At 39.4% G+C, this 27,774-nt stretch overlaps 1 protein-coding gene across 1 annotated transcript in view; it reads right to left on the bottom strand.

Moving 5' to 3' along the window:
- The window catches only part of LOC139743848 (uncharacterized), an 86,078-nt gene that overhangs the window by 44,864 nt on the left and 13,440 nt on the right, over nucleotides 1-27,774 (bottom strand). The window contains exon 2 of the mRNA XM_071654305.1: nucleotides 8,904-9,230. Coding sequence (XP_071510406.1) covers nucleotides 8,904-9,107 — 204 coding nt within the window. The 5' untranslated portion in view covers nucleotides 9,108-9,230. The remainder of the gene's footprint in view (nucleotides 1-8,903; nucleotides 9,231-27,774) is intronic.

The raw sequence follows: 27,774 nt of genomic DNA on the forward strand, positions 1-27,774 counted from the left end.
TAAATCCTGTAAACAACTTCTAGTTCGGGCTGCCAGCCGGCATTTCTTGTGCATAACATGTGGCGTACGTATACTCTACGTATTGTAGTATATGTGCGGGATTTCCGAGTGCGACGTGCGGAAATGTTTGGGACGAACATCTTCGGACATCTTGACTTTTGAGCGAGTGCTACATGTAGCGGACTGGTATTGACCCACCAAGGTACATGAAAAATGTTGTTAGTTTTCGACCCATTTTATAAGTCAAATAATACACAGGTTTAAGCTCGTGACGTCAGTGGAGATGCAGCTCACTCTCGGGTATTTACAATGTAGTGCAACATGCACTCGGCTTGCAAATGCGCTCTAAAGCACATGCCCTGCTCGGGCGAAGCACTGCAGAGCTGGAAGTTGATGACGTAACAAAAGGCTTATAAGGCAATTTTCAGAATGTGTGTATGGGTGGAAATGAAACTGCCCATTGTCAGGTTGCCATCTGACTCTTTTAAAGCAGAAGTCCTCTATGTCATACCCTGGCCTTCCAAAGATCATCCATGCCAGTGAATACTATGAACAATGCCACAGACATTATTGTCAAGAGTTCCTTCTTTTTTTTTCCATCATTTGTGTGAAAGATTATGTTATACTTCTTCATACATGAAAGGATCTTTTGACAGGAAAATTGCATGACAATTTGGCTCCAGTGGTACTGTCACTTCGAGATGTCAGGGAATCTATAGAAATAGTTAAAAGTATAATCATTTATCATTACCTAGACAGAACTTCATGGTTTGGTTTCGTTTTTGTTTGTTGTTGTTGTTCTACACCTATAATATGAGGTTAAAGTTAAAGGCCTACTGGCAGGCTGCAATGAGGCTGCTATTTTAAAGGTAACCCCTATCCAACCAACCCCCCCCCCCCCCCCACACACACACACACCAATGTCAGCAACATAGGGCTTAGTCCTGTAATGTGGCTGAAGTTTTCTATTTGCAAGCTTCCCGAAATAAATATTTACCCTTATACACACATACAGTGTACATAAAACACACAAACAGTCTTTATCTCAATTTAACAGAATGCTGTAACATAACTTTGACTATTGGTGTAATAGAGGAAGGTCTGAGAATGCAGACTATGCTCCACTGCTCAACAGGTGGTTGTCCTGTCCAGGGAAGCATGTAAGTGTCACACCTAGTTTGCTTGTAATGTTGCATGTGACTGTCATTGTTGACACTGAGTGAAAATCATTTGGGTGCATGGACCTGAAGAGAAACCCTCCTTGGGACAAACAAGATTGCCTCCTCTCAGAGGCTTTTTTCAGGTTAAATGTCAACCTGTCAATAGAACAACCCATTAGAAGCAAGGTCATCTGTTTTAAACGGCTTGATGGACATGGTAAATTGAGCTGTATCATACAATATGCCACTGCTTCAGGTTATGCTAAATTGTTATGACAAGCTATTAGTGGAAGGTCAGCCCTGTAAAAAGTTTGATGTTCCCCATTTTTCTGGGCAATCTTTTCGAAAAGCTTTAGTAGTGGTTCTATTTTGTTCATGTTGTGAGACAAATTATAAAAATGAGAGTCGAGAGTTCAGCACAGGGCCTCTAGCCATTTAGGTATGAGTTCATCTATCAACCCATCCATATGGCAGCTTAAAGGCGTCACTTAGGCTGCATTTATCTAACTTGAGAGAGAATCATTTTTCAAAATCCGTTTCAAAATATATTTCGAATAGTACCCTGTTTACAAACGTGGTTTGAAACACAATTCTCGGGTACTGCGTGTATCTAACCATCATAATCATGATTAAAGTGTTGTCTCTTCGCAGCTGCTTTGCACCGTTCGACTCAGGAAATAGAAGTCAACTGCGTAGTGCGTACTACCCATGGTACCACCAAACATTCATCATGCACGCACAAATGATGGGAAGTAAACACAAATGGCACATGCTTTTCTCTGCAACCGGAAACAGCTAGAAGTTGACCTTGGTAGCTCGGAGATAATAATTAACGCTTTCAAAAACAGCACTGCGTTTATCTATACTCACAGATAGGCGATCGTGGTCTCAAACGTATTTCAAATCGCCCCTTGAATGGCCTTTCAAATATAGTGACCATAATTCTACTCCTCACATCAAACTAAACCTAAAACTCTACCACAACCCTAACTCTAACCCTAACAGAAAACAAAACCAGAGCAATTGTCGCCATATTTTTCGCAAAGCGGGACTTCCTGACAATTATTCGCAATTGTAGAATACAGTACTGAACAGAGAAATGTATGCGTGCACATCACATTCATGTTGGGATGAGAGTTAATATTTTTGTGTGTTTTTAAATTCGCCAATGGCACCTAATTCCCCAAATTTGCACAAATACCGGTAAAAGCCTTATGAAATACTCCATGTACACGGCTAGTATATGTACACTTTTTCATCGATAAGCTATGGTGTTCAGGGTACCAGCTGTTGTATGGAATGGACAGTTTGTGGTCTTTAGTATTCAGAGCCTGGATGGCCAACCCTAAACCCATTTTTAGAAACCAATTTTACAAATATGATCTCAATATATAACATATTTTTGCCAACTTAAAAGACAAACAAAAACAAAGCAAAAAACAAAAACAAAAAGAGTAGAGAATACAAATTGTAACTAAAAGCCACAAAGATGTAGAAAAAAACCCCACAAATTTAATTACAACACTGGCATCAGTTCATCAGAATACAAACCTTCCACAGGGGTATTAAAATTGTGTATCAGTATACATAACACGCACATGCTTTCATTTTACATTCAGAAAGCAAAACTGTGATGTGACTATAGAAAGTTTACATTCAGTCTGAGCATACTTTAATAATCCAGTCCAGTATAATGCGGGTGTATATGAATTTGATTAGTACAGAATCCCTGAAAATCTAAAAGAAATTTACAAAGTTCAGGTGGAAAGGCATGTCAAAATTACAATTTACATATCATTTTCACTGGACAACAAAACCGACTGGAGTGCATTCCTGTGTCCTGTGCTAATACTAGAGTGACTGCCAAAATTAAGAGCAGACCTTGAGGAACGTTTTTTGAGTCCCCTCATAAACAAGAAGCAAGGCAATATACCATCTCATATTCTGTACAATCACATCAAATGCCAATTTGTGGTATGACGGTGAAATCTTGAACAGACTTGAAAAAACATATAAAAATAGAGGCCTCATCCTTTGGGTCTTCAAAAAGCTGATCAGGGAAAGTGCACCTACCTCCAGCTGGCTCATTTCTTCCCCTTCTTGACTTTCCCCCCGCCATTCTCCTGATTGCTAAACCTAAGGGATGAACACACACTGCAGCTGAATGTCAATGGGGAGAGTGCTTGAATTCCCCTTCCCACTATCATTTCCAGTGTGTTGTGGCTTCCTTTGACTTTGAATATCGAAATCTCTCCTTTGTGGAATTTCTGTGTAGAATTATATCACCCTTTCCTGGAGTGACACACTTCAAACTGATCACCATGGAAACCCCCTTTTGGTCCACTTGCTTCTGCTCACCTCAAAACTTTCATTTCATTTTCTCCCTTACAAGTATCTGCTACTGCCATTTGTTTCCCTCTAGGGCCAATGTACTCGATAAAATTACTGAACAAGTTTTTGTGAACGTATGAAAGAAAATTCAAAATGCCTTTTCCTATTTTGCAGAGCCACGCCAAATGTAATTCATGCTAACATTCCCATTCAGTCTTACTTTTATATTTAAACATGATATAAGGAAATACTTCTAAGCTAACCACTTTTCATTTTGTTGCTAGCCCTCAAACACACATACAAACAATTTTGTTTCCATTTCAGAACATAGGAATGGATTGTGTGTCACAGCCTATCTATCATCCACAATGGACAAAACAATCAGAATGAAATCTTACCATGAGAGAATTAAATTTAGATCCTGGCATGTCACACGTGCAGTAAGTTATATGATACAAATGAGCTTTTGTCTACCACCTGAATATCACTAACATCCACGACAATGAAATCAGAGTTTTCATGGGCCACTCCAACTCCAACTTAATCAGTATTCCTGATTTACAATGCTAAACTAATGCTTGAAATCCAAATGCTTCAATGCAATTGATTGCAAAGTATATTGCTTCACCTTCATCATTTGTGATTCTTTTAGGCCATTTCACACAAGCTGAGAAACATAATTGCAATGCTGAATGTTATGCTTACAATTAGAATCATCATCCATACACATGACCAATGAAGGCTTTGTGGATTCTGCGATTTTGTATTTCAGAGCCAAGAGAGGAGGTGTGGTTTCTTCCTGAATTCCCATCAATCGCTCTTGAGTGGTAAGTAGCAGGCGCTTTGACTGCAGTACGAGCATTTGAGGAGCGTGGTTTTCTGCAGTAGTGGTTGAAAGGTCACCATAGGCTCCGCCCCCAAAACACAATATCGTCTCATCCGTAAACACAGCTGTTTATTTTGTAATTCTGGAGAATCACTATTGGAAAACATCTCCAATTGGAATTACGATTCAAGTTACCCTCCACGATTCCAGTTTGCATACACACAGCGAAAATGCATCATGTCATCTGATTCATAATTTTAGTGATGCCTTATTAGAATCATGATTAAAATTATGCACTCTTGCTACGTGTGAAAACAGGCTTAGCTTTCCTCCTGTCATCTGCAATCAGTGGCAGGCAGTACCAGTTTTCATTGTTTTGTTTGTAAAGAAGCAATTTTTCCACTTCTCCCCGACTCTCCCAGGTATGCCTGCCTCTATGCAAACAAAGATTGGTATTGATTAGCATTTATCACCAATCACATCATTGGCATATCAGGAGAGTCCCCACCCCCTCCATCCCCTGCACTCCTCTTTCTCCCTCTCTCCATCTTTCTCCTCCCCCCCCCCCACCCCTCATCTCTTTATAGCCTGGTGAGAGAAATGTGATATTCATGACAATGCACAAGATTTGGAGGTCCCCCTAGGGTTTAATCTCCTGGAGTGGGGCGAGTTATTTCGGGGGTTGAAGACAGTTCCTCCCGTCTCCTCGATGCAGATCGTGGAGAAATCAATGCTGGATGGATGACCTGCAGCTACAAGAGTGCGCTGCAGTTTGCGTGCTCTCTATCACATTTCTGGACAGAATTAGTCACTCACTTTCTCTGTTTGTCTATCTCTCTGATCTCTCTTTTCTCCTCTCTTCTGTTATCTCAACGCCTGATCTCTTCTCCTTTTGTTACTGTCTTCCTCCTTCTCTTCATCATCTAATTCTGTTTTGTCTGCATGTCTTACAACTTATCCTCCACTACACCATCACTTCCAAGTTGCTCCCACTGCTCCAACTTTTTAACTTCTTTCTCCATCCATTTATACCCCCCCCCCCTCTCCATTTTTCTCATTTCGCTCTTTAATCAAGGCACTGCACGGCAGTGATATGTGATCATCAGAACACAGAGCAAATTGCCATTCAATATATCCCAGGGGAAAAAAACAGATGGATCAAGAATATTACCCCGTTGAGGACAAGTCCCGAGTATACTCAGGCAAGCGTCGATGGGAAATGCGTGTTGTGGCAAAATCAAACCGTCCTCAATGGATTAAGAGAAAGAAAGGTGGATACGATTAATCTTTTTTTTTCTGCTCCGGTATTCCACATTCAATTTAATCAACAGACATTGTTCCATCTCTCATATTCATCCCCTTACTTCCAATCACATTATGTTAATATCGTATGTGTGAGAGTGATTTTGTGTTGTGAACTTGACTGTGATCTATGGGGGATATTTCTCTAGATGCCATGTACATAGCACACATCCTCTGTCCTCCTGAAGCAAAAATTCACTGCTCTGTTATAATTTCCTCTCCCTCTATCACCCCCTCGCTATCCCAAAGTCCACGCGCAGCCGATAGAACAGATCAGATCCCCGAAAATGTATTCCAGGTGCCTGGCACGATACTGTCCACTCTGATAAATCTACTCACAGTCTCTCTGTTCCTTCTCTTCTACCTTGACATTTCCTGTCATTCTAGGTCCAATCCTCCGGCATTATCAAACAAAATTACAGATTGTAGTGCAAGAAACTTTATCTACTCTGTCAAAAAAATCCTATTTTAAACATTGTAATAAATTTCATCCATAAGTATTCCTTGCATGATATTTTTGAAACAGATTCCTTCTTTTTCTCATTATTTGTTTTCCATGTGTAAAAAACAAAAGGGCAAAAACAAGGATGAATGCCTGGGGATTGTCTTTTTTTTTTTTTTTTTTTTTTTTTGGGGGGGGGGGGGGGGTCTATAATCCATGAGTACTAATATTTTGTGACATCAGGAAGGAATGATGAGAATGACTCATTCAGTGTAGAAATTCCAGAGCAGTGACACAGCAAAGAGAAGCTAGCTGTACAAACTTAGAGGAGCCATAGCAACAAGCAGACTTGACAGCAAGATGGAAATGACAAAATCTCTGGAACATTTTCACACCTTCTTCACACACCCACAGTGGTGGATGGGAGAGGGGGGGGGGCAACCCCCAGGCACTGCCCCCCTTATTTCTTGATAAAAACAAAAGAAAAGGTGTCAGCCGATGAAACCCAGAAGTGGCACCAGAAATATTTTTTTTGTACCCTCGCCCCTCCCCCCCCCCCCCTTTATGGAATTCCTGGATCTGCCCCTGTACCCACACCCACCCACCCACCCACACACACATACAAGTTACTTGAAGTTTCTGTGCATGTGTATGCAGAAGGAACCTCCCTGGAGACGGGGCTGCCTGGGTTCAGTAACACTCTGGATCTGGTGTCATTGTCCGCGAAGTGTCATGCTTCGCTAGGAGCCATGCCAGGTCCTTTCCCTTTACCATTTAAAGGGACAGGTATTCAGGTTTTAACTTTTTGAGAGATGATTAGAAACCACAAACATGAAATATTAAAGAGCATACATATTCTGAGCGGAATCAAAAGTTTAACTGATGAAAATTGGTGTGGAAATGGCTGAGATATCCAAATACAAAGTAAAACAAAGTGGTCTAATAAAAGATGGGAATCACATTTTATTAGGACCACTTTGTTTTGCTTTGTATCAAAATATCATTTCATACCATTTCAAAACCATTTTTATTGTCTATGCCAGAAAATGGACCTTTGTCATTTGAAATCAATGCATTTTAACATAAAACTAGACTTAGAAATTTGTCAAGACTGACAAACTAATTTATCCGTTCCATACATAATCGGGGGCGATTGGCCATGCAATATTTAGATATTCATATAGAGAACAGGGATTCAAACATCTTGTGTGCAAAAAGCTACAGGCTTTACCAATACAAAATGTGTATTGCACAAAATCTCAGTAAATCCAGGGCCAAGTTTCAAATTAATCCACATTTTTACAAATGATTGCAATGTGCAATCAACAATCCATGGCTACAAGACAATAGCCCAAAGCATTGGTTATAACATATCAAAATCTGGGAGAAATCCAGCAACAGTAAGTGGGCTACTGCTCAATAAATAAAGTAATGCTGATCAGCATTTTGCACAAAAAAAAAAGTAGCTGGCCATAGAGATAACATGTAAAATGGTCAAATTTCACAAGGGTAATTTCAATCAATTTTTTTTTTTTTTTCAGTGTCATGACGTCATCAAATTGAAAAATTGTCAGTATCAATTCCATAGAAAATAAGCTGCAACATACAGTTCGACCTCGATTATCCGGCCTCCTTTTATCCAGAAATCTCTATTATCCGCACGCGTTCAAATATATCAACTATCAAATATCAACTTGAAATCGAAAAATTTCTTCAATTTGAAGACTTACCAGTAAAGTTAAAGTATTGGCAGTAGAGTTTGTGCAACGTTTGGTTCTGCCAATAGTCCCTTTCTGTTTGAATTGATGACTTAATGTGACTCGTTCGAGAGGAACCTGGGAGAGCTTGAGAGCCACACTGAATTGACGGCCAGCGTGTGTGCACACATCACATGCGCACAAATTTACAGATGTCTGTGTGAGCATGCGCTGGCCGTCAATTCAGTGTAGCTCTCCCAGGTTCCTCTGGACCAAGTAACATTAAGTCATCAATTCGAACAGAAAGGGACTAATGGCAGGACAAAACGTTACTCGAATCCTGTTGTCAATACTTCACCTTTACTGGTAAGTCTTCAAATTGAAGAAATTTTTCGATTTCAAGTTGATATTTGTCCGTGATACTACCCTGTCGTGATCCTGAATGCTACAGTCCGCAGCCCCATTATACGCTATGCCTATGGGGCTGCTGGTCGCAGTTACGTGCTACTATGCGAACGAACACAGTACACCAGCTCGACGTGGTTGCGATTGGGTGAGGCCAAGGGATGCATGTAAAACTTTCGCTAGCGCTAGCGCAGCTCTGAAACTTTGTCGTCTAAATTTTACATCTATTTGTTGCAACACTTGGTAGGTACTTGTGAATGCCGTGTGTGAGTGTCTCACTGCAAGTTCCCGCAATTGTTTCATTTTTTAAATCTTCTACTGTGTCTTTTCTATTGTCATGTTTGGGAAGTCACAATGCAAATGGAAAAACGTTACGAGTACGTTAGCAAGTGTTTGAACGTGTTTCTCGGGCTTGGCAGTAGACCCTATCTACTACTACCAGTATCAATCGCGAATTTAACAACACGCGAAAATGCCACTGATACCGTGATTCGCGAAAATATCTGTACGCGAAAATATTGGCGTATACAGTATTACACCATCCTTGTATCACAAGACTTGTGTGGCAAAAGTTTCAAGAGCTAAGAGCTTAAACTTTTTGAGATCACCAAAAGACAAGATTTGTATAGAAAGAGAAAAAGCACTCGTACAAAAACAATAGGTGGTCTGTAAGCTATAACAGATCACCTAATACATACCATATTCCAATATCTATTTGCATGATGATCTTAATACCTTACCATTTCAGCAATGTGGTGCTTCCTCACATCCCAGTTGAACATCACGTTCCAGAGGTTGTAGGTTCCCACGGTGACGGAGACAGATCTTGCCCCGCCCATCTCCATCCCCATCACCACCCAGAGTAGAAGCAGCATTCTTGATGTCTCTGCCCACATGTGTACAAATTTCTTCCAGCAGGGCTCCCTCGTGTGTGCCCCAGCCATGAGCTGAGGAGTCTTTGAAGTCCTTGGATTAGCAGCACTCAACGGCTGAGGTCATCTGATACTTGTGTCTCCTGCTAAGCCCTTTGCTTCTTTCAGCCATTGGTTGCAGCGCTCTTCCCTCTCCTGCAAGATATCAGAGTATAAGACGAATACCCATACTACCTTATATACAGTGGCGGATCCAGAGGGGGGCGCACCGGGCGTACACCCCCTCTTTATTTTTTTTTTTAAACAAAAGAAATAAAAAGAAAAAGAATGAGGTGAAACCCAGAAGTAGCACAGAAATATTTTTTGCGCCCCCTTTTACGGAAATTCCTGGATCCCCCCTGATATATCCAATTACTACTTTCTCCTGTCAATTTTGCTTGTCAATATTTCTCAATTGGCCGATTTCAGTGGACTTCACTTGTTTCTAACATTGTGGCAAATATTTCTGTACATATAGTCTGATATCTTCAAATATTGTGTGTCATTTTTACACTTGCTTGGAAAAGAGTGAAATTCACAAAATTTGCCACCACGAAAATTGCATGTTTACAGTGTGGAGACGAAAAGTTGAACTCTGCTCAAGTGAGAAGTGATTGCAAAAATGTACCATGAAGTTCTCACACATAGTCAAAAGAATGTGTGAATATAGCAGTTCTATGCAGTTCAAGAGGGTTGGAAAGAAAACAAAAACGTCAGATTGGGTGGCAGAAAGAAAATGGCTTTGATATTGAAATGATTCATTAGAAAATAAAAGTCAGGCTCTGAGTCAATTTTCTTGGTGGCATCTGCTATGGCATAAAAGGAACTCTATTCATGGTAAAAGTTGTTTGAAACAGAACCAGCAAATGTTAACATGAACATATATTTGGATACAACAAATGTAAAGATAAGTGATACACTCAAAGAGTTTGAAGTAAATCAGACAATCCTTCACCTGTTGAGGACAATTTAATTTTGCTACAACACGCATTTCCCATAGATAAATGCCAGAGTATACTCGGGACTCGTCCTCAACAAGTTAACCTGCTTACTTCTGTGTTCTAACTCCCAGCTGTTTATCAATGAATGGACAGGTCTAGCTCATTCAAGTGCCTGTTTACCGTGTTCTATGTGTGTTCAATCCTGATTTCCTGATACAATGGAAATAAGTGTTACAACTGTTTTTAGTTTAGTTTTTTTTTTTTTTTTTGTGGGGAAAATTTGTAGCTTACAACAATTTTTCATGATGTATTTCATCAAAAGCTTATAAATGACCACATAGGCATCTGAACAAGGGTCATCTGGCCTCCTGTTACTGCAATCCAAAATGAAAGGTTTCTCACAATCATCTCCACATTCTTTGAGTGCTGATATTGACCTGATTGTACATCTTCTATCATAATGATTACTGCATGGAATCTAGTGTTTGGGCCGGTTTTCATCAAGGATATTTTTTTACCATTCAACTGGGTATACAGGTGGCCCCATTCTGTCAGGGTACTTTCAGGGCAAAGTACTTTGCACTGAAGATTTGTCTAGCTCTTCAAAGCAGACCACTGACAGAAAACATTTATATTCAAGAGACATAGCAGAATGCAGTGTATACCACTCTTACCCACTGATGGGGTAGTGAGCAGAGCCAACTTTTAAGAATTCATCAGGGAGGGCAGTCATGCTCCACAACCCGATTGCATCAATACATCTCTTCCGCTAGAAAAGACTATTTCCTTACACCAAAAGTCTACTTCACACCATCCCTGATCCCACCCATCTATCACTTTTGACTGCAGAGGGGGAAAGCGCATCAATCAAAATGAGATGGGAGTGAAAGGTGGCAAATAATTGCAGAGCGTGTATGTGGGCAAATCACCAGCAGCGACTCTGTGCCGGCGAGTCACCTCATACCTTCACGTCACCAGACTGATATCGTATCTACTGCACAAAGAACGGTTCAATCCAGCACATTAGTGCGGGATCAATGTTATGAATCAATTTTGCAATTACGGGGTGTCAGCTTGCATGCAATCAATACAACGGGCTGTTTGAAAGGTGTTAAAATCACTTCTTTCACCCAGTCTCATGAATAATTTAAAGCTAGGGTTTTTTTTCAATGAAGGCATACAGCTTGAAAAATTCAATAACATCACACATATTGCAAACTGAGAGGTTTCTACTACTGCAATTAGTATCTTTTGCCAGTTTTTGTTGCTACTTTGGTACTAAAACTTTGCTTGCTACTGACACATTCTCTGTATTGCTCTCAATGAAAAGCGATGTTTGAGAAGCTTTAAAAATATCTAATGAAGCAAATATACAGCTTCCCTTTTATCCAGCTATTCCAAGTTCTCTTCAATACTAGACTATAGAGTACATGATGCTCACTTCTCTTAGTCTTAGATAAACTTGAGAGGCTAAACTACAATCAATTCAGATTTCCCTCAGATTGATCTTGCTCTGACCCAGTGAGAAGGTGACAGTGCAGTTCAACGGTCTCCACAGTAATCCCAAGCTCGAGCCCGTCTCATCTCGCAGCCAGACGAAACTAATTTGAAGCTACAGCTCTCATCTGTGGGGCGGAATGCAGAGATCATCAATGAACCAGTCCCTCATCAAAGCCATAATCAGAGTCAGCTGGAGCGTAGTGATCTGGTAGGACAGGAACATTTCATTGCTGGAGAGGGTATTATTGTTGGCCTTTTTCAGTAATCCAAGCCTTGAACATTAGACAATGTTACTGAGGGAGTTGTAGGCCATTTCTACATATTGTCCAATGCAGATGGGACATGACACTATCTCAGTAAAGATTAAACTGTGGGTCATTAGGCTTTATCCTTTACCTTTAGGGGCAAAAAAAAAAACGGCATTACCTTTAATTTTATATAAGTGTACTTTTCACATCTGAGTTCTAGTATTCATATCATATGTGAAAAGAACACTCACCATATAATTTCATATACATTACACTTTACATTTTAATCAGTTTAATGATATATATCATGTTTTACATGAGTAAATCAATTCAAGGTATAATTTTGGAGCAATATTACGTTTTGAAAGAACCTACGGTTTTCAAAGTGGTTGCCTTCACAAATGACAAAATGGATTCTCCAAATTCTGGTAAATTACCTTCCTTGTTAATAGCAGTCCTATAGACTGAGAAACAACAATTTAAACGTTAACAAGTGGGATTGAAAAGTTATTGCTTGATTTTGGAATATTTGTCCTATAGCTGTAATCTAATCTAATGTATGTTATATGATGCAGTCTTCCACATAACTTTGAAAAAGTAGATTCCAAAAGTTCCTTCAAGTTTTCAAGAACTGCCGAGAAATTTTCTCAACAAAGGGAACATAATATTGCCTATGAGACCCATCCTATGGTGCTGTGATCCAGAGGGCAAACCACCACACTGACTGAACTCCATTTTCTACAATGCAATTGTGTAAACCCCTTTTTTGTAACACTACTCAGCCTTTTCAAAACAGGCTCAACTGCCTTACAGAACAAACTACTTATGAAATTAGCAACTTTCAAGATAGTTGTGTGACTTTGTAGGTGCACTTAGGATGACTCTCATCCAAATAACAGAAGATTCTTCTTTCAACAAAATGCATAGAGTAGACTGGTGCAATTCACACAAACTGTGCATTCTTTGTCCATGTAAAATCATCTCTTCCCTGCGGCTTCCAGTTTGTAGGTCAGAGGTTTTGCTGTACATGTGTTGCCTAACAAATACCTGGTAAATATAGCACACGCATTGGTTACCCTTCAGGGAAAACGTGACCTGTATCTTGGAGATTCACTCTCTTGCTGTCTTAACAGCATGAACTTTGCAATCTAATGGAGAACAGAGTGGTCAATTCTACCTACTGGCATACACATAAAACATTTCGTAGCTAGCAGTCAGGTCTGTACGCTGGCCGTATGCTACATTCAAATGAATAAGGGAATCTTACACACCTGCGCGCAACAAGCAGAGGTTAAGTGGGTCACACTTTTGGTGGTTCACTCGCACACTTCCAGTAATATGTGGAGTTACTGTGCAGCGGGTATGGGCAGAGCGTATATATGCGATGGTAAATCGCATATAATTTTTCGCCTTTTATCTTGACTGAAAAATTGCCACTTCATAATAGAAATGCATTTTTAAGATCTTCTAACGTGATATCTCTTTTCCCAACATGTAACAACTGTTTAGTTTCTAAACAGTTGTTAACAAAACTATGGTAACTTGGAGATAGAGATAGTGCTCCAAGTTTTTCGTGTACGATCGAATACAGCTCGTGCAGTGCAACGGCACAGCGTTGTCGACTCTCTGTTACAGAAATTAAATAGCACCGCTGCCATTTGAGTTTTTACAGTTATATGCTATAGGGAGGATTCATATTATAAACACAAACCAAGAGAAACAGGTTCTAATTGTCAGAATCAATGCCCCCTTTCAGACAGACATTCCTCAATGACTAACCTCTACACAATTTCCAACCATTCATCAAGGAGAATTCCACTTGAAATCTGCAAATAATTTTTCTACATACGTTTCTGACTACAATGCTATGGGGTGAAATGAAAATACTATGGACAAAATACTTAGGTCAGAGTCTGCTCTTTTAATAAAAGCCCCAAAATCACTGCAACACTGGTACTGTGTATTTTGCAAGGTGTTTATTTTCACGAATTTCGAGAGTCAGGTGCTTTTCGCGAATTGATACAAAGACAAGAAAACTGTAAATTAATACAGTTAATTTGCAGCTTTCTTCACAGGTTATTTCTCCTGCCTTCTCCCCTCAGGTCTACACTTTAACCTTATTTTAATATCTCATTTTTGCATTTCTCCCACAGGAACCTTTTCAGGATTTAACTGTCATCAATTTTCCTCTCTCCTCTGCAGCATTTATTTCTAGGATCCACTCAAGCTCCCTCTCCTTTACTTCTTGAATTTCAGTTTGTTCTTTTTCTTCTTCTTTTCTTTGTTTTCTCCCCCTCCCCTTTCTCTCTCTCTCTCTCTCTCTTTCTATCCCTTCTCTCAACATAGTCTCATCTCTCCTCTACTCACCTTCCTTCACGGGATTATTCGTCCTTTCTCCATTGATTCCGCATTCCATACTAAACACTGTTCGCCGACTTTGTTCTTCTCTTGGTTTCATGAATCTTCACTTCTCTCTCCTATCTCCATGATTCTCCAACATTCAACTCCTCCCTCTTCCTCTTCCCTTCTATTTCATCTTTCTCCTCCTAACGATGTCCGAACATCTTACTTGATTCTCACTCTATTCTTCCTTACCACTCTCTCTGTTCCTTTCTCTACCATCTCCACTAGTGCAACTTCAACTTCTAGCCCATTACTGTCCCCCATCCTTCACTTTTTGCCCTCCTTACAACCCCCATACGTCGCTTCCCTCTTCAATTCTCCTCTTTCTAGGCTCTTCTGCCAAACAACGATCCGGTTAAGGACTACATGCACATGGTGTCACCGCAAATCTTTCTCCCTCATTTACTTCACCATGCAAACCTTCCAACGACACATAGAACATACATGTAGGCAGGAGGGTAAATTTCAAAACATCTTCAATTAGACCTCTCCCAACACACAGGTCTACACATCTTACACTATGGTCACTCTTTAAAAATTGATTAAATGTGGAGACATGGTCAACTTGCTTATAATCATTTCATACAGCAATTTCTAGACCCCCCCCCCCCCACACACACACACACTACAAATTCTAATTCAGAGTTTGTTTGTTTTTTACCTCATCAAGAGGATCTTTCTGACACACAAAGTCACTGCCATCAATGCCTCAGGTATGTAGGTTGTTAGGTCAGAAACTGCTCCGTTTAAAAAAGCCTAGATGAGGTAAAGTGATCAGGAAATAGAATAGCCAAATGCCAGAGAACAGGGACTAAAGGGATGGGGGTGAAGTTACACCAGTTATCTGTCCTACAAAGTGTGTCCTCTGTGCCGTAAGGGCCAGTGGGGGGTCCCAGTAAGCTAGAATCACGTCACTCTCCATGATCGATTAAATCAAAGCCATCACTAAGACTTGGCTACTACAGAAATATTGGCACCATGCTGGGACACTGGAAAGGATCCAACACAAGCAGGAAGCACAAAATGTTTATAAGACTGTGCATTCACATTGGAATAAACGATGGTTCGCATTGGCAAAATATCACAGTAATAGATACAATGGTACTATAATATCAGGGGGCTGTTTTACTAAGCTCTAAACTTAAGTTCGCATTTAACTGATCTTAGGGACCATTTTGGGATCAATCAGTCCTTAGAAGTTAGGAAATTTTTCACTAAGCCATTTGGAAACAATATCTTGCGCCCACCTTACAACCTCCCACAATACATCTTGAGTGTCTATGAATCCTTCCTAGACAGATCCAATCTGAATCTGTCTCTACTTTAGGTTCATTGTTTGGCTCAAAATAGTTCCAATGTTTAGTGAATCAGGGCTCCAGTATTCTGTAAGCATTGTGGGTGCACATATCTCCAATGGGAAAAGGCACGTAGCTTGTCAAGTCATGTGAGAAATACATCTAATAGCCCTCCAGATCCCCTGCTTCAAAATGAGTTTTACAAAAGGAATGTTTTCTTCTTTTTTTTTTAGCCAGACAAAGGATAACTCTAAACCATTCTATTTCAATGTATGAACCAGTGATCAACAGGACCAGCAAATTGTTAGCTGTACTCCATTTCCAGACGAAAGCCCTGCTATACTAACCAAGAACACTAACAGAGGAAGACTAGGTGCATATATTGAAGAAGAGGTAACAAAACTTAGTGAAAACAGCCTTTCTAACCCACAACCCCCCCCCCAAAAAAAAAAGAAGTTTAAAAAGCCTTTCTTCAAACTTGTATGGGTTACACGCCCCACTGGAGAATGATAAATGCTGTGTGCTAGATGAGGGTAGCTCGATGGGGATAATCCATTTGAAGCTCATTCAGGATGATTTGAATATCAGAATCAAGTCCTAAATGTTGCCATTTTCACTTACCTTGGATTATTTCACCGTATAAGTGACTTTTCCTTCAATACAGTAAAGATAAAAAGCACACTTCCAGAATGGAATGAAGCTCTATGTGGTCTGTTGTGATATTGGATCACAGTACAGTCACTGAAAAAAAGGAAAATGAAAACTCAATATCAAGATGGGTTAAAGTGCTGGGTAAGTTGAAAATGGGAGTCCTATCACAATGGAGGCAGATGGAGTCTGTCAGTATATCCTCACTGTTATGATGATGGCAGTGCTATAGATTGATACCAAATTACCAAAATGACTGTCTGCATACTCTTTCTATACAGAACAAGGTATCTTTTTTTCTTTCACAAACTATGCATTTAGTTACATGATTCTTTGTTTGGGGTTATATTCCCCCCTTTCTAGTTAGCCTCACTAATAACAAACTACTGTATATGCCATATATCTCGCGAGTCCAAATTTTCGCGATTGGGGAATTCCCGACAATCTTGCAAGTGGTTAAATTCGCAAATCGTGGAGTCTTATACTGAACGGAGAAGTGTACACGCATACGTCACATTCACATTGGGATCAGAGTCAATATTTTCATGTGTCTTTAATTTCGCGAATAGCACCTGACTCACGAAAATAAAAACCTTGCGAAATACTCGGCGTATACAGTACCAGTTCCATCATCACATTTTACTATTTACAATTTACTATGTTTTTCTCTTTTTTTCCCCACTTTCAACCTGACACTCAATGGCAGAACTGCACCCTACACCTACACATCATGATACCCAGTAGATGTTTCATTTATGATTACATGTACTTCTATACAAATACGTATGCAGACATAACATATTAGCTATATACTCATCAGCAATCGATCATAAATTTTACACTCAACACAGTGGCAGTGAACATTATGCACATAATTGGTCATATCTTGAGGGAGGAGCTACAGTATAATGGGACATATTTTGGAATGTGAGCCCTATACAGACACTACCGAATTACTGAATAAGGTTCTGAACTGACAGGGTATAGATCATTTAAAAATGTTGGTTACTAGACACTTGGAAACCTCCGTCCACTCCTTCTCCCCCCCCCCCCCCCCTTCCCTAACAAAAATAGATGAGAAATAGCACGTACAGACAAGAATGTTCCTTAGTAAAGTGTACTTCACAGAGCAGGGGGTGATTCAGAGTAAGTGTCATCACCAATTCGGATCAAAACTTGAAACTGTTCATTCACGTCAGTCATCCGTTGAGTATTTATGTTGAAGTTTATAAATTTGTCATCAAGGGTATTTTGAGCATTCACTTTTAAAGCCTAATTTAGGCTGACAGAATCAGGAAAATATTTCCAAAAATGTTGTAAAATCTCTCTGTACTGCAACATCAGCTCACACAAAATAACAAACATGACACTTAACTCACTTATGAAAGTAATATTTGGATAAGGATGGGTTTGAAGGGCTTATGTTCATAAATCATCTACATGAAAGTTTTCTTCAAGTGGAGACAGCATAAATCACATGCATATTTTTTGAATTGTATTCATGAAGCCACTTTTCTCAATTTTGCAGGAATGGTGCTGTGAATACTAGAAGCAGGGATGGTAAATCACTTATCACTGCATGACAAGTTTGATCTCTGCATGGCTAACCTCAGGAGCTCCAATGAAAGACACAGATGACACCATAACTGTACAAAGACATGCCTCAAATGCAGAGAGAAACAATAGATGGGAGGGGGGGGGGGGTAAAGAATTTCATCCCTGTACAGACTAGAGTTTTTGTTTAGATATACAGTATATGTACAACAGATGGAAACATCTCATTCACACTACTGCTTGGTGTCTTGATCAAAGCTTTTTTGATTGGTACATCATATGAGTATTGCTTTCAAAGCCAATGGTTTGGGCATAATTTTGTTTCGGTTCATTTTACATTCCTTTGCTGTTTTGATTTTCTATATGTGTTCTAAAGGTCTCATATTGATATATCCTATACATGACATTTGTTAGAAGTGAATGTTGAAATGAACCAACCAACAGGTATACAGACATCAATACAGTGTGCAAGGCTATCCCAAGCCCATGATGCTGCACATAGTCAGATTCATACAAAAGAAGCTTCTACTACTATGCGATTACATAAATATATGAATGTTCTGATGCACTGGTCTTGATCAAGGGCATCATGTGTGGGTACTATTGACAGCATATCTGCCATATGAATAAACCAGTGCTCACTGAATAAAATGATACATTCTAATTCAATACCACTTTTTACCCAATGACTTACTGAATTATTTGTGGCTAGATTTTGAAGTTCTACTCCAAAGAACCATTTCCCAGAGCAGTCAAAGGAAACAAAATAAGAATGTAACACCAACCATGAAAAGAACTGTTCAAATAGGGAATGTGTCCAACAAAACATATACCTATATCCCATTATAACAGACCACAGAATACCGGGTATAGCCTCCAGAGAACGCTCAAAGAAGATTGTTACCTCCTGTCTGACAACCCGTTGAGGATGGTTTGATTTTGCTACAATATGCATTTCCAATAAACGTTTGCCCGAGTATACTCGGGACTCGTCCTCAACGGGTTAAGATACGACAAGCCTTTTGTAGCCTCCATAGAACCTCCAGGTAAATCTTACCCTAGACTGTCCTGGGTAGACTCAAGACAGCCTCCGGAAGACACTCAGGTGAAAGCTGTCTGTTGAGACGTACTCTCCCACAAATCCTATCTGGGGAGGACATATTACATCACCTCAGCTGGACGTCACAAGACCAGCACTGCTGACGCTGCCTCTTAAATCCCGTGTACGCTACACCACTGAACAAGTTAAAGGTCCTGTTTACCTTTGGGAGCAGTGATTTAAAAAAAAATGTTCAAGATATCATATTTGATGTATATGCGTAGTTCTGTTGTACCACAAAACGTCCTACCATATAAAATTTTCGCAATGACGCCTAAAATATAAAATATCAGTAGTTTTCTCAATAAACCGTAACTGTAGACAGTTTAATCTGGAAACATTTTTATTACAACTATTGTTCACATTTTGTATATTTAACAATACTTAACATCGATTTTACTAATTCAAATTTTTACAGTGGTTGTTTTTATTTCTAACTCACATTTTAGAACTATTTTAAAGTACTAATGCTAGGATTTTGTTTCATCTGCAAATGGTAAATTATGCCTTTAAGTGGGTTGAATGATATCGTAATACAGTCACATTCTGGTTGTAAAAAATGTCGCTGATTTTATGATTTATATTTTTTTTCTTTTCTAATGATATCCTAATAAAACAAGAAATAAAATGTGTTTACACGGCAAACACAATTTTAAAGAAGAAAACAATAATTCAAATGTATTTGTACACTGCAGATAATACATGTCTCTTCTAGTACACACCTGCACAGTATACACATGCTACTGCGCTGCCAAAGATATGATATTATGCATCAATGTCCAGCACATTGGTACCAAACTGGTCAAGTATGACTGGGTTTACTGTAGTAACGTACCTAGTAAAAGGTCTTTGAGCAATGCCTGTTAACCCGTTGAGGACAGTTTGATTTTGCTACAACACGCATTTTCCATAGACGCTTGCCCGAGTATACTCGGGACTCAACAGGTAAGATGGTGCACTCAATGCTCACCCTGAGTTTTAAAATTTATATGTGGAATGTTTCTTTGCATTTCATCTCTGGAGAACGTCCAAGCAAAATCTATTACGATAGGGCATTAGATTTTTCCCAGTATCATCATTCTTCCTGGCACTATGCTATTCACAGAAGAGTCTTATTATTTTCTTAAAATATCATGCCCAGTGCTGGGTATGAAGGTGAGAAAACTTGGCTACCTGCCCGGTCGTCTTGGCTCTGGTTACTTCTTTGATGCACCCACCTTGGGAAATTCTTCTCTAGCAAAGAATAGGGGGAAGAAACTCAGGATATTACTTGTTTCATGCAGGAATCAGGCCTGATTGAATTATACTGACCAATGCTGCTTCACTCATTTCAGGTTGGAGTTCTTTGCATGTATGTGTATGGTGGTAAAGGGGAAGGGGGTTGGGTTCTATCAGATGACCTTTTCTCCTATTACTTGCTTATTAGGAAGTCGTTGGTAAAAACAATTGGGCCACAGACCTGTCTTTCAACAGCTGACATCTGAGAGTCTCTTTTATGCACAAGTGTACAAAAGCAAAAAATTCCTATCAATACACACTTGCTAACTCTGTGTTTCTAAAATAAAGTAATATATCAGAGTACAGGGTAATATACAATATGAAGTTTTATTTTGTGAGGACTGCCGTACATCTTCTTTGCCAGTGAATACTGCTTTACATAACATCTGAACATATATGACATAAAATGCTTTTGAATCAAACAGTTGTTTGTTTGTTTTTTTAACACATAAATCAATAATTCTAGGTTACATATAACAGTTCATTCATAAAAACACAGTGCTGGTAGCACGATGAAGACTACTATCCGTCAGTAGCTTAAGCATCAATCAAAATTTGTCATGTGTCACAGAAATATCACAAACCTTTTCATCTTTCATTATGGAATGATGACAGTTATTCAGTGGAGGTAATTCCTCTTTGCCCTGTCTAACCAATAGGCCTACACCTTTTCACAGAGGTGTGAAGGTCATTGTAGTCCCCCCCCCCCCCCATTCAAAAACAGTTCCCCTATCCCAAAGGGGGAAAAAAGCCAAGAAACAAACATGTATACAAAAACATGTAAATGGAGAAACCTGTAATCTTTGATGATAAATTAGTCCAATCAGGAGCTCGGTTTATAACACTATTTTGGGTCATCAGTCATGTCATGAGAAAACCTTGCAACGGTAAATTGCAATGTATGTGAAAGAAAGGTCTAACTAGCCATTTTCACATGTACCAAGAGTGCATAATTTTAATCATGATTTTAATGACACATCACCAGAATCATGATTCAAATGACTCATTTTGGTGGAGGGTAATCTGAATTGTAATTACAATTGTGATTCAAATGACAGTCTGGAGGTGTTTTCCAATCACGACTCTCCAGAATTACGAAACAAAACAGTTGTGTGTACGGGTTGACCTCTAAAACATATTTAGGGGGCGAAGAATATGGTAACCTTTCAATCACTTCCATAGAAAAATGCATTCCTCAAATGCTTGCACTGGAGTTATAGCATGCTATTTACCGCTCAAGAGAGATTGATGGGAACTTGAAAAGAAATAAATTTTTAAAAAAATTATGCGGGAAATTCTTCTTCAATGAATAACTATCACTTTCAATTACCCGACTTCTAAAGACAGAGCATGGTGCATTATATAATGAGAGCTACAAATACAGCATCTCACTTCAGCAACAACATCATCAATCTCAAGAGAAAGTCATCAGCTCTCCGGAATATCCCGCAGTTGCCATGGAAGAATATGTAAATAAAATATCGCTAGCAATGTAAGTGACTGATAAATTCATGTGAATATTGCATGAAAACTGGGCCTTTTGGGGGTCCATTTCATCTGATGACCAATCTATCCAAACCCTACATGCTGCTGATATAATAGCCTGCTGCATGTTATATTTATGAGAGGCGTGACAAAGGGACAGTCAGTCAGTCCGCAGCGTGTGCGATAATGAGGCACGAACGACAATTTTATTCAGAATCACGTTTACGCAGTTTGTGTCCTTGAGACTGACGAGATTTCGCGATACTTTGCGAGAGTTTTTGCAGAGGTCGCAATAACAACTTTCATAGCTTTCACAGTGCATTGTTTGACCCAGGATGGTTGGGTAAGTTATAGAGCTGATTATGCTCATTAATTTGATACCTAATTTCCCTATTTTTGATGTCAATATAGTAGTCCATTTTAGCATCAAAGTAAACGATTATTTTGCCAATGTTCAAGAAGCTTTTAGATCATAGTTTGATGTTTTGCTAGTTCCTGACTGGTATTGAAAATAGATCTCCGTAATTTCTTCGATTTCACAATCGTGAAACTTGAGCGAGTATGATCAATTAAAAAACGAAGAGGGGCACCATTTTTAAGGTTGTGAATTTTCCTGTTGAAAACAAGGCAAATTATGTTTTCTTACTGGAAGTGGGGTAGTGAATGAACACGCGTGGAATGTGTTGTTGATACCCAGACAATGGTCGTGGACAATGGCCAGGATTGGAATGTTTCATGAGGAATTCCACTATCGCAGCTAGTCTCTGTTCATTCTGAAATGTGGTGTGTGCAAGCACATGGAAACATGTGCTTACTTCTTTCATGTGCATGCATTTCACCCTGTGTCAAGAATTCAGACTAGCAGTGCTCGGGGCAATCCACATGAATAATTGATTAAGCATTCATGTGCCTTGCAGCAGAGCGCGGGACAGGTGGCAGCCAGGTCCATTGTTCAGGGTCATTGTAAGTGCACACTCACATACACATCATTGGTTCCTGTGTAAAGTTCAAGTTTTGTACAGAGAGTGAAAATTTGATCACAATTTGGAACCTAACATTTAAAACTCACAGCATTGAGTCAGCAGCCAATGGATACTACGCAATGCGACACGCCGCGTCTTGCGACAGATTTCGACCAATCACAGACCCGGAATTCCGGTGCGAATGCGAGGATAATCTTTTTAAACTCGACGCTAGACATGTCTCTGAATTTTGCTAGTTCCTGACCCGTATTGAAATGAAGATGGGAAAACGTGCCCTTATTGTGATACTATATACCTTAGCGGACATAGTCTTCACCATATTTTAGAGGGGCATGAAAAATTTCAGGTTAATTTTTTGGCGTCAAACGTGAAGGAATATTTTTTGAATACAATACCGAACTTCGAGAGGGATTTTGATATTCTTTATTCTTCTTTTCCGTTTATTTTGATCATGAGCATATTTGCTTATGTTTTCTCTTTCAGTCGATACTAAAAGTGTCGAAAACTGACGAGAAATACTCGTTCTACACGGATTTATTCATGACCATGTATCTGCTCATTACGTATGCAAGCACCGCTCAGCCGTGCATACGACTTGAATAAATACGTGCGTTTTCGCTCACGCTGCGGACTGACTGCAGTAAAATGGAGGAAATAAGAGTGAGAGAGATGACATCACAAGTGGCATAAACATTGCTTCTTATATATTTGGAATAATTCTCCCATCGTTCTTTAAGTTCTTCATCCATGAAAGGTGAATGTTGGAGCAGATGTAGAGAATCACTACACCTTATGATTTTTTGCATTACTGCAAGATGAACACACACAAGTAATTAGACACCACTTTGACACATTCTGCCACTTTAAAGGGACAACACTGACAAATTCTCCTTTTTCTTACATTGATTCTAATCTGCTCGTCACAAGTAGTGTCAGTGGGACCACTATAAAACAAAAAACAACAAAAAATGGCAATAATAAGCTTCACATGATAACATTCAAAACAAGTATGTCACAAAATGATTCTGATGGCTAATGGATTCATATCATCCGGTGACAGATTCCACACAGAGTAGTATAAGTATGATACAAGTATAGTTAGGCTCAAACTAAATCTTTTATCTTAAAGACTAACTTCAAGTTTGGTTGGCTAGTAGTTTACAACCACATTGATGCACTCAACGGTTGGCAATTTCAGCTGCATTTATCAACTTTCCAATGTTTGAAACATATGTTTCAATACCCACTATCAAAATGCATTTGCAAATTACTGTAAAACGAGGAATGTTCACATGCATTTTCAGTGCCAAGATTCGCAAAATTAAAACGCACATTAATGAAAGTTCTTGTCTACACTTAGCCTGACCAGACATGACATGACTTAACCTGACATATGCTAGTGTTTTACGTTGTATACAACTGTCGCTTTTGATGGCAAAATCACATCAAAATGTCTTTTATTTTGTTTGATTTTACCAATAAGATGATTTTTACCACTCACCTACATCGTATTTTGCTGATGGTTGAGTTGAATTTGGTGTTTTTTTGGTATCCAGACCTTATTGTTGAATTTTTCGGAGTAGATTGTATGATGACATCTTTTTCTTCGAGAGCTTCACAAAATCAACGAACTACCACGCATGCGCAACCTGAAGTGGTAGCGTTTTACATAGGCCCGTGCGTTTTGTGTGTTACGTAAAGCTTGTCGTCTGCTACGAACATGTATGTTAAAGACTGACACGTTTCTGCGCGTGCTGCTCCGGCAATTCTCTCATGATTTGACCTTTGCATGGGTCACTTCCGTCCCGACAAGGTCATGAACTTTTCTGACTCGCTACGTTGTTTAATATACGAGAGTGATCGCCATTCAAATAACACGCAGAAGATGAGGAGTGAAGCAATACGGATGCTTATAGACCTGATTTTAATCATGGATTCGGTGAGTTTTTGACATAATTAAAAAAAAAATCGCATACCGATTATTGAATGAATATCATAGACTATGGGGATTCCTTATATTTTAGTTTTCTACAATTAATAGAGATATTCATGAAGGAAACGCACACCCCCCGCTGAAAATGACAATGTATACGACAAGGGTAGACGTGCAGCCGCTGTCGCTTCACGACAGTGGCTGCGTGTAGTTAGTCTACACTATGCATTGAATGCCAGTGGCAATTCGCAAAAATTTCGTGCCACGAAAAAGGCTGTCGGCTCCAATTCATGAAAATTTCAAGCCGTGAATATATCATGTTTTACAGTAACTCAGTTGTGAGTTAATTGGGAGGCCTTGTCACTGTGCAGCTCTATTGCGCAGCTTGACCCGAGGAGCTGGGATGTGAGTTGGCAGTGGTAAGCGTGGGCAGGTCTGAGCTACAAATGCGTTTCGAAGCAACTTTTTTATCAGCTCTATAGAAACATGCTTCTGGCCCAAACATGTTTGCCATCACACTTTTTTCGGCATTTCAGAAGCGTGTTTCTAACCCCATAAGCTTTGTTCATCAAATGCCCAACACTCCTTGAAAGCTGTTTGGAAACCTAAATTCTGGGCCAGAAGTGAGTTGATAAACGCATCCTGAGAGATTAGTAGATGATTTTAACTACAAGACATCTTAGGGTTTACATTCTATCCAGGAGCCGCAGGATAGCCTCACTTGTAGTTAGCGTCAGGTGGATATGACAATCAACCAACTCCAAGGTTGGAGTCTGTCATCTCTCCTTCAACCCTATCCCATCTTAGCTGTCAGGTCAACCTCAAGTGAATGTTGTACACTACTGTATCGGCGCACATTAACCGGTTTATCGCTAGTACTGCATGTATGTATCTTCTTCTGGTTCCATGGTTTAATCATCTAGTGGGACTCTCGTTCTCAAATATAATCTAACTGATTAGGTGACGTGTGGACATGCGTAAAAGTTTGAAACTACCTGCTAATCATCAGAGTTTAAAACTTCAAGGTAGTCTTTGAAGGATAAAAAAACACTGTGTAAACATAACTTATATCACCTTATGGGCACTAGTGCAAATGGAATTCACATCTAAAATTGGTTATCAGTCACCACTATCAAAGCTTTTAAAACAGAACTCCATATGGAAAATAAACAGCATACCACAAAATGGGTTTCAGAAGAAAAATGATATCAGACCAACAGTTAATCAATCATCCTAATATTGAATAACAGACCTGCTCCAAATACAGTATCCCCTTCAGAACTTTGCAAACTACACAACAGTTGACAAGTTTCTGCTTCATGATTTCAATTTTGTAGTCTATCCTGACAAATCCATTGTATAGGGATTTTTGCATTAACTATCAATTCACAAAATGATTAATGCAAGTAATTTCCCTGGTGTATATTATCATTTAATTGACCCAATGGCTTTAAAAGCATGGCAAAGTGTGCAGCAATAAACCCCAACGATGCATCTACTCACTATACTGGTAGATTCTAGAGAATGTGGCACAACACTGAAAGGGGGGTAGAATCAGCAATGTACAATTTTTTAATAGAGCCATATAACCAGGGTGGTCTACAGCTTGAAATCTTAGCATGTGAATGGGGGAAATAAAGTTGCACGGCAGTTTGGGAGGGAGATTTGGATCGCAATCCAAATCTCGCAAATTTGTCATACGGAACATCTGGCAAGATGAAAACTTGTGATTTACATCGGGATTCACATCACAATCCAAATCTTACTATCTGTGCAATTTTTCCCAAATAGTTGTGATGATTAATGCTGTCCCATCGAATAGTGATTTGAACATCAGTGTTTTTAAGCCCACAGTGAATCAGCTGCTTATGCTGGGAGCTGGAGCAGCCATAGTATGTCCCATTTCTCAATGTAGTGAGCCAATTGAATCACCTGTTGAACTCTTTATGTGCTATGGTGGAAACCCCTGTGTGCCACATTATTCTGAGACATTAACATAGTTATGTTTTGAGAAAATATTCGGTTTTTCAAGTCTATTTAACTTCTACAGATTTCTGTTAAGCTGGACAAATAGTGAGGGAAGTTGTAGAGAAAATGTCAAGCTTTGCTTTTGATGCGAAATGTATGACAAATATATAGTTGTTTTTCTTTCAATTGACCAGTAGCTACGTTATTGTAAAGGCATGACTTATGTACACAAATTTACCCAAAAATCCAGCAGTTAACATCGCTTGATAGTCAATCACCACATAAAATGCAAGCTATTAAGTGAGAGGAACAGAAGCAGGAGTAACGCTTTCATTGTACTGCGGCATTTGGCGATTTATCGATCGGACTGGGCGGGTTTGTGAGTTTGAGCAGGATATGCGAAGTTGGCACGCTGCCGACTGAGTCGGATGTGCGAACGTGGCACATTAAGAGTTAAACAGGTCAGCAGTGAGCACATAAAATGCACAATGATGATGTGTATAGTGCATTTGTCCTGGTCCAGGCCTGAGTTAAGTGTGCTGCGATGTGTGAACGCATACGACACATACATGCTTGGTAGCTCTGGTGGCTGGAGGTCAGGCTGACATCAGAGGCATTCCACTCAAGAGAGCTAGTGAAATTTTTTGGTCACTGTGTGAATGCCCCCCCCCCCCCCCTGAAAAAAAAAAAAAACTAGATATATCGCTACGGATACTGATATGCCTCCGCCATAATGCATGGTTCTCCTAATAGGTCTATAGTACAATGTCTTGACAATGTGTGATGACAGTTTCACACAATTGGCAAAATATCAAAATGACAGGTTTGACACAAATGTGCTGAATGTTCACTTTCCTAGAACTAGGTTCAATTGGATGAATGATTAAAATATCAGAGTGCAGGTATTTGGGGAACTGATGATTTTTACTTGACTTTTGACCCTTTTATAAGTTTATGCATTGAGTAATTTTCAAGGTATTGAGAAAAAGTATAATTTCAGTATCAAATGGGAAAATAGCATTATCTAAACCTGGCCTTTGACCTTTGACCTCACAGTTCCAAAGAGAATCACTGTTAGGTTGAACATGCATAAATATGTAAGTTTCATGATGATACCTTGAATTACTTTCGATATGGAGGAAAAAGTGCAATTTAGCACTTTCACTTGACCTTTGACCTTTTGACCTTTGACCTTTTGGCAAGAAACTTCCCCAAAAATATATATTGGGTAATACATGCCATACATCAAGTTTAAAAAAAAAAACCTTCAGGCATATTGCATTTTAAGGAAAGTAGTGGTATTTTGAGGAGTTGACCTTGACCTTTGACCCCCCTGACCTTTGACCCATGACCCCCAACTTTCCT

The sequence above is a fragment of the Diadema antillarum genome, unplaced genomic scaffold (assembly GCF_040938485.1).
Source record: "Diadema antillarum isolate AM-2024a unplaced genomic scaffold, OU_Dant_1.0 seq00001116_RagTag, whole genome shotgun sequence".
Taxonomy (NCBI): Eukaryota; Metazoa; Echinodermata; class Echinoidea; order Diadematoida; family Diadematidae; genus Diadema; species Diadema antillarum.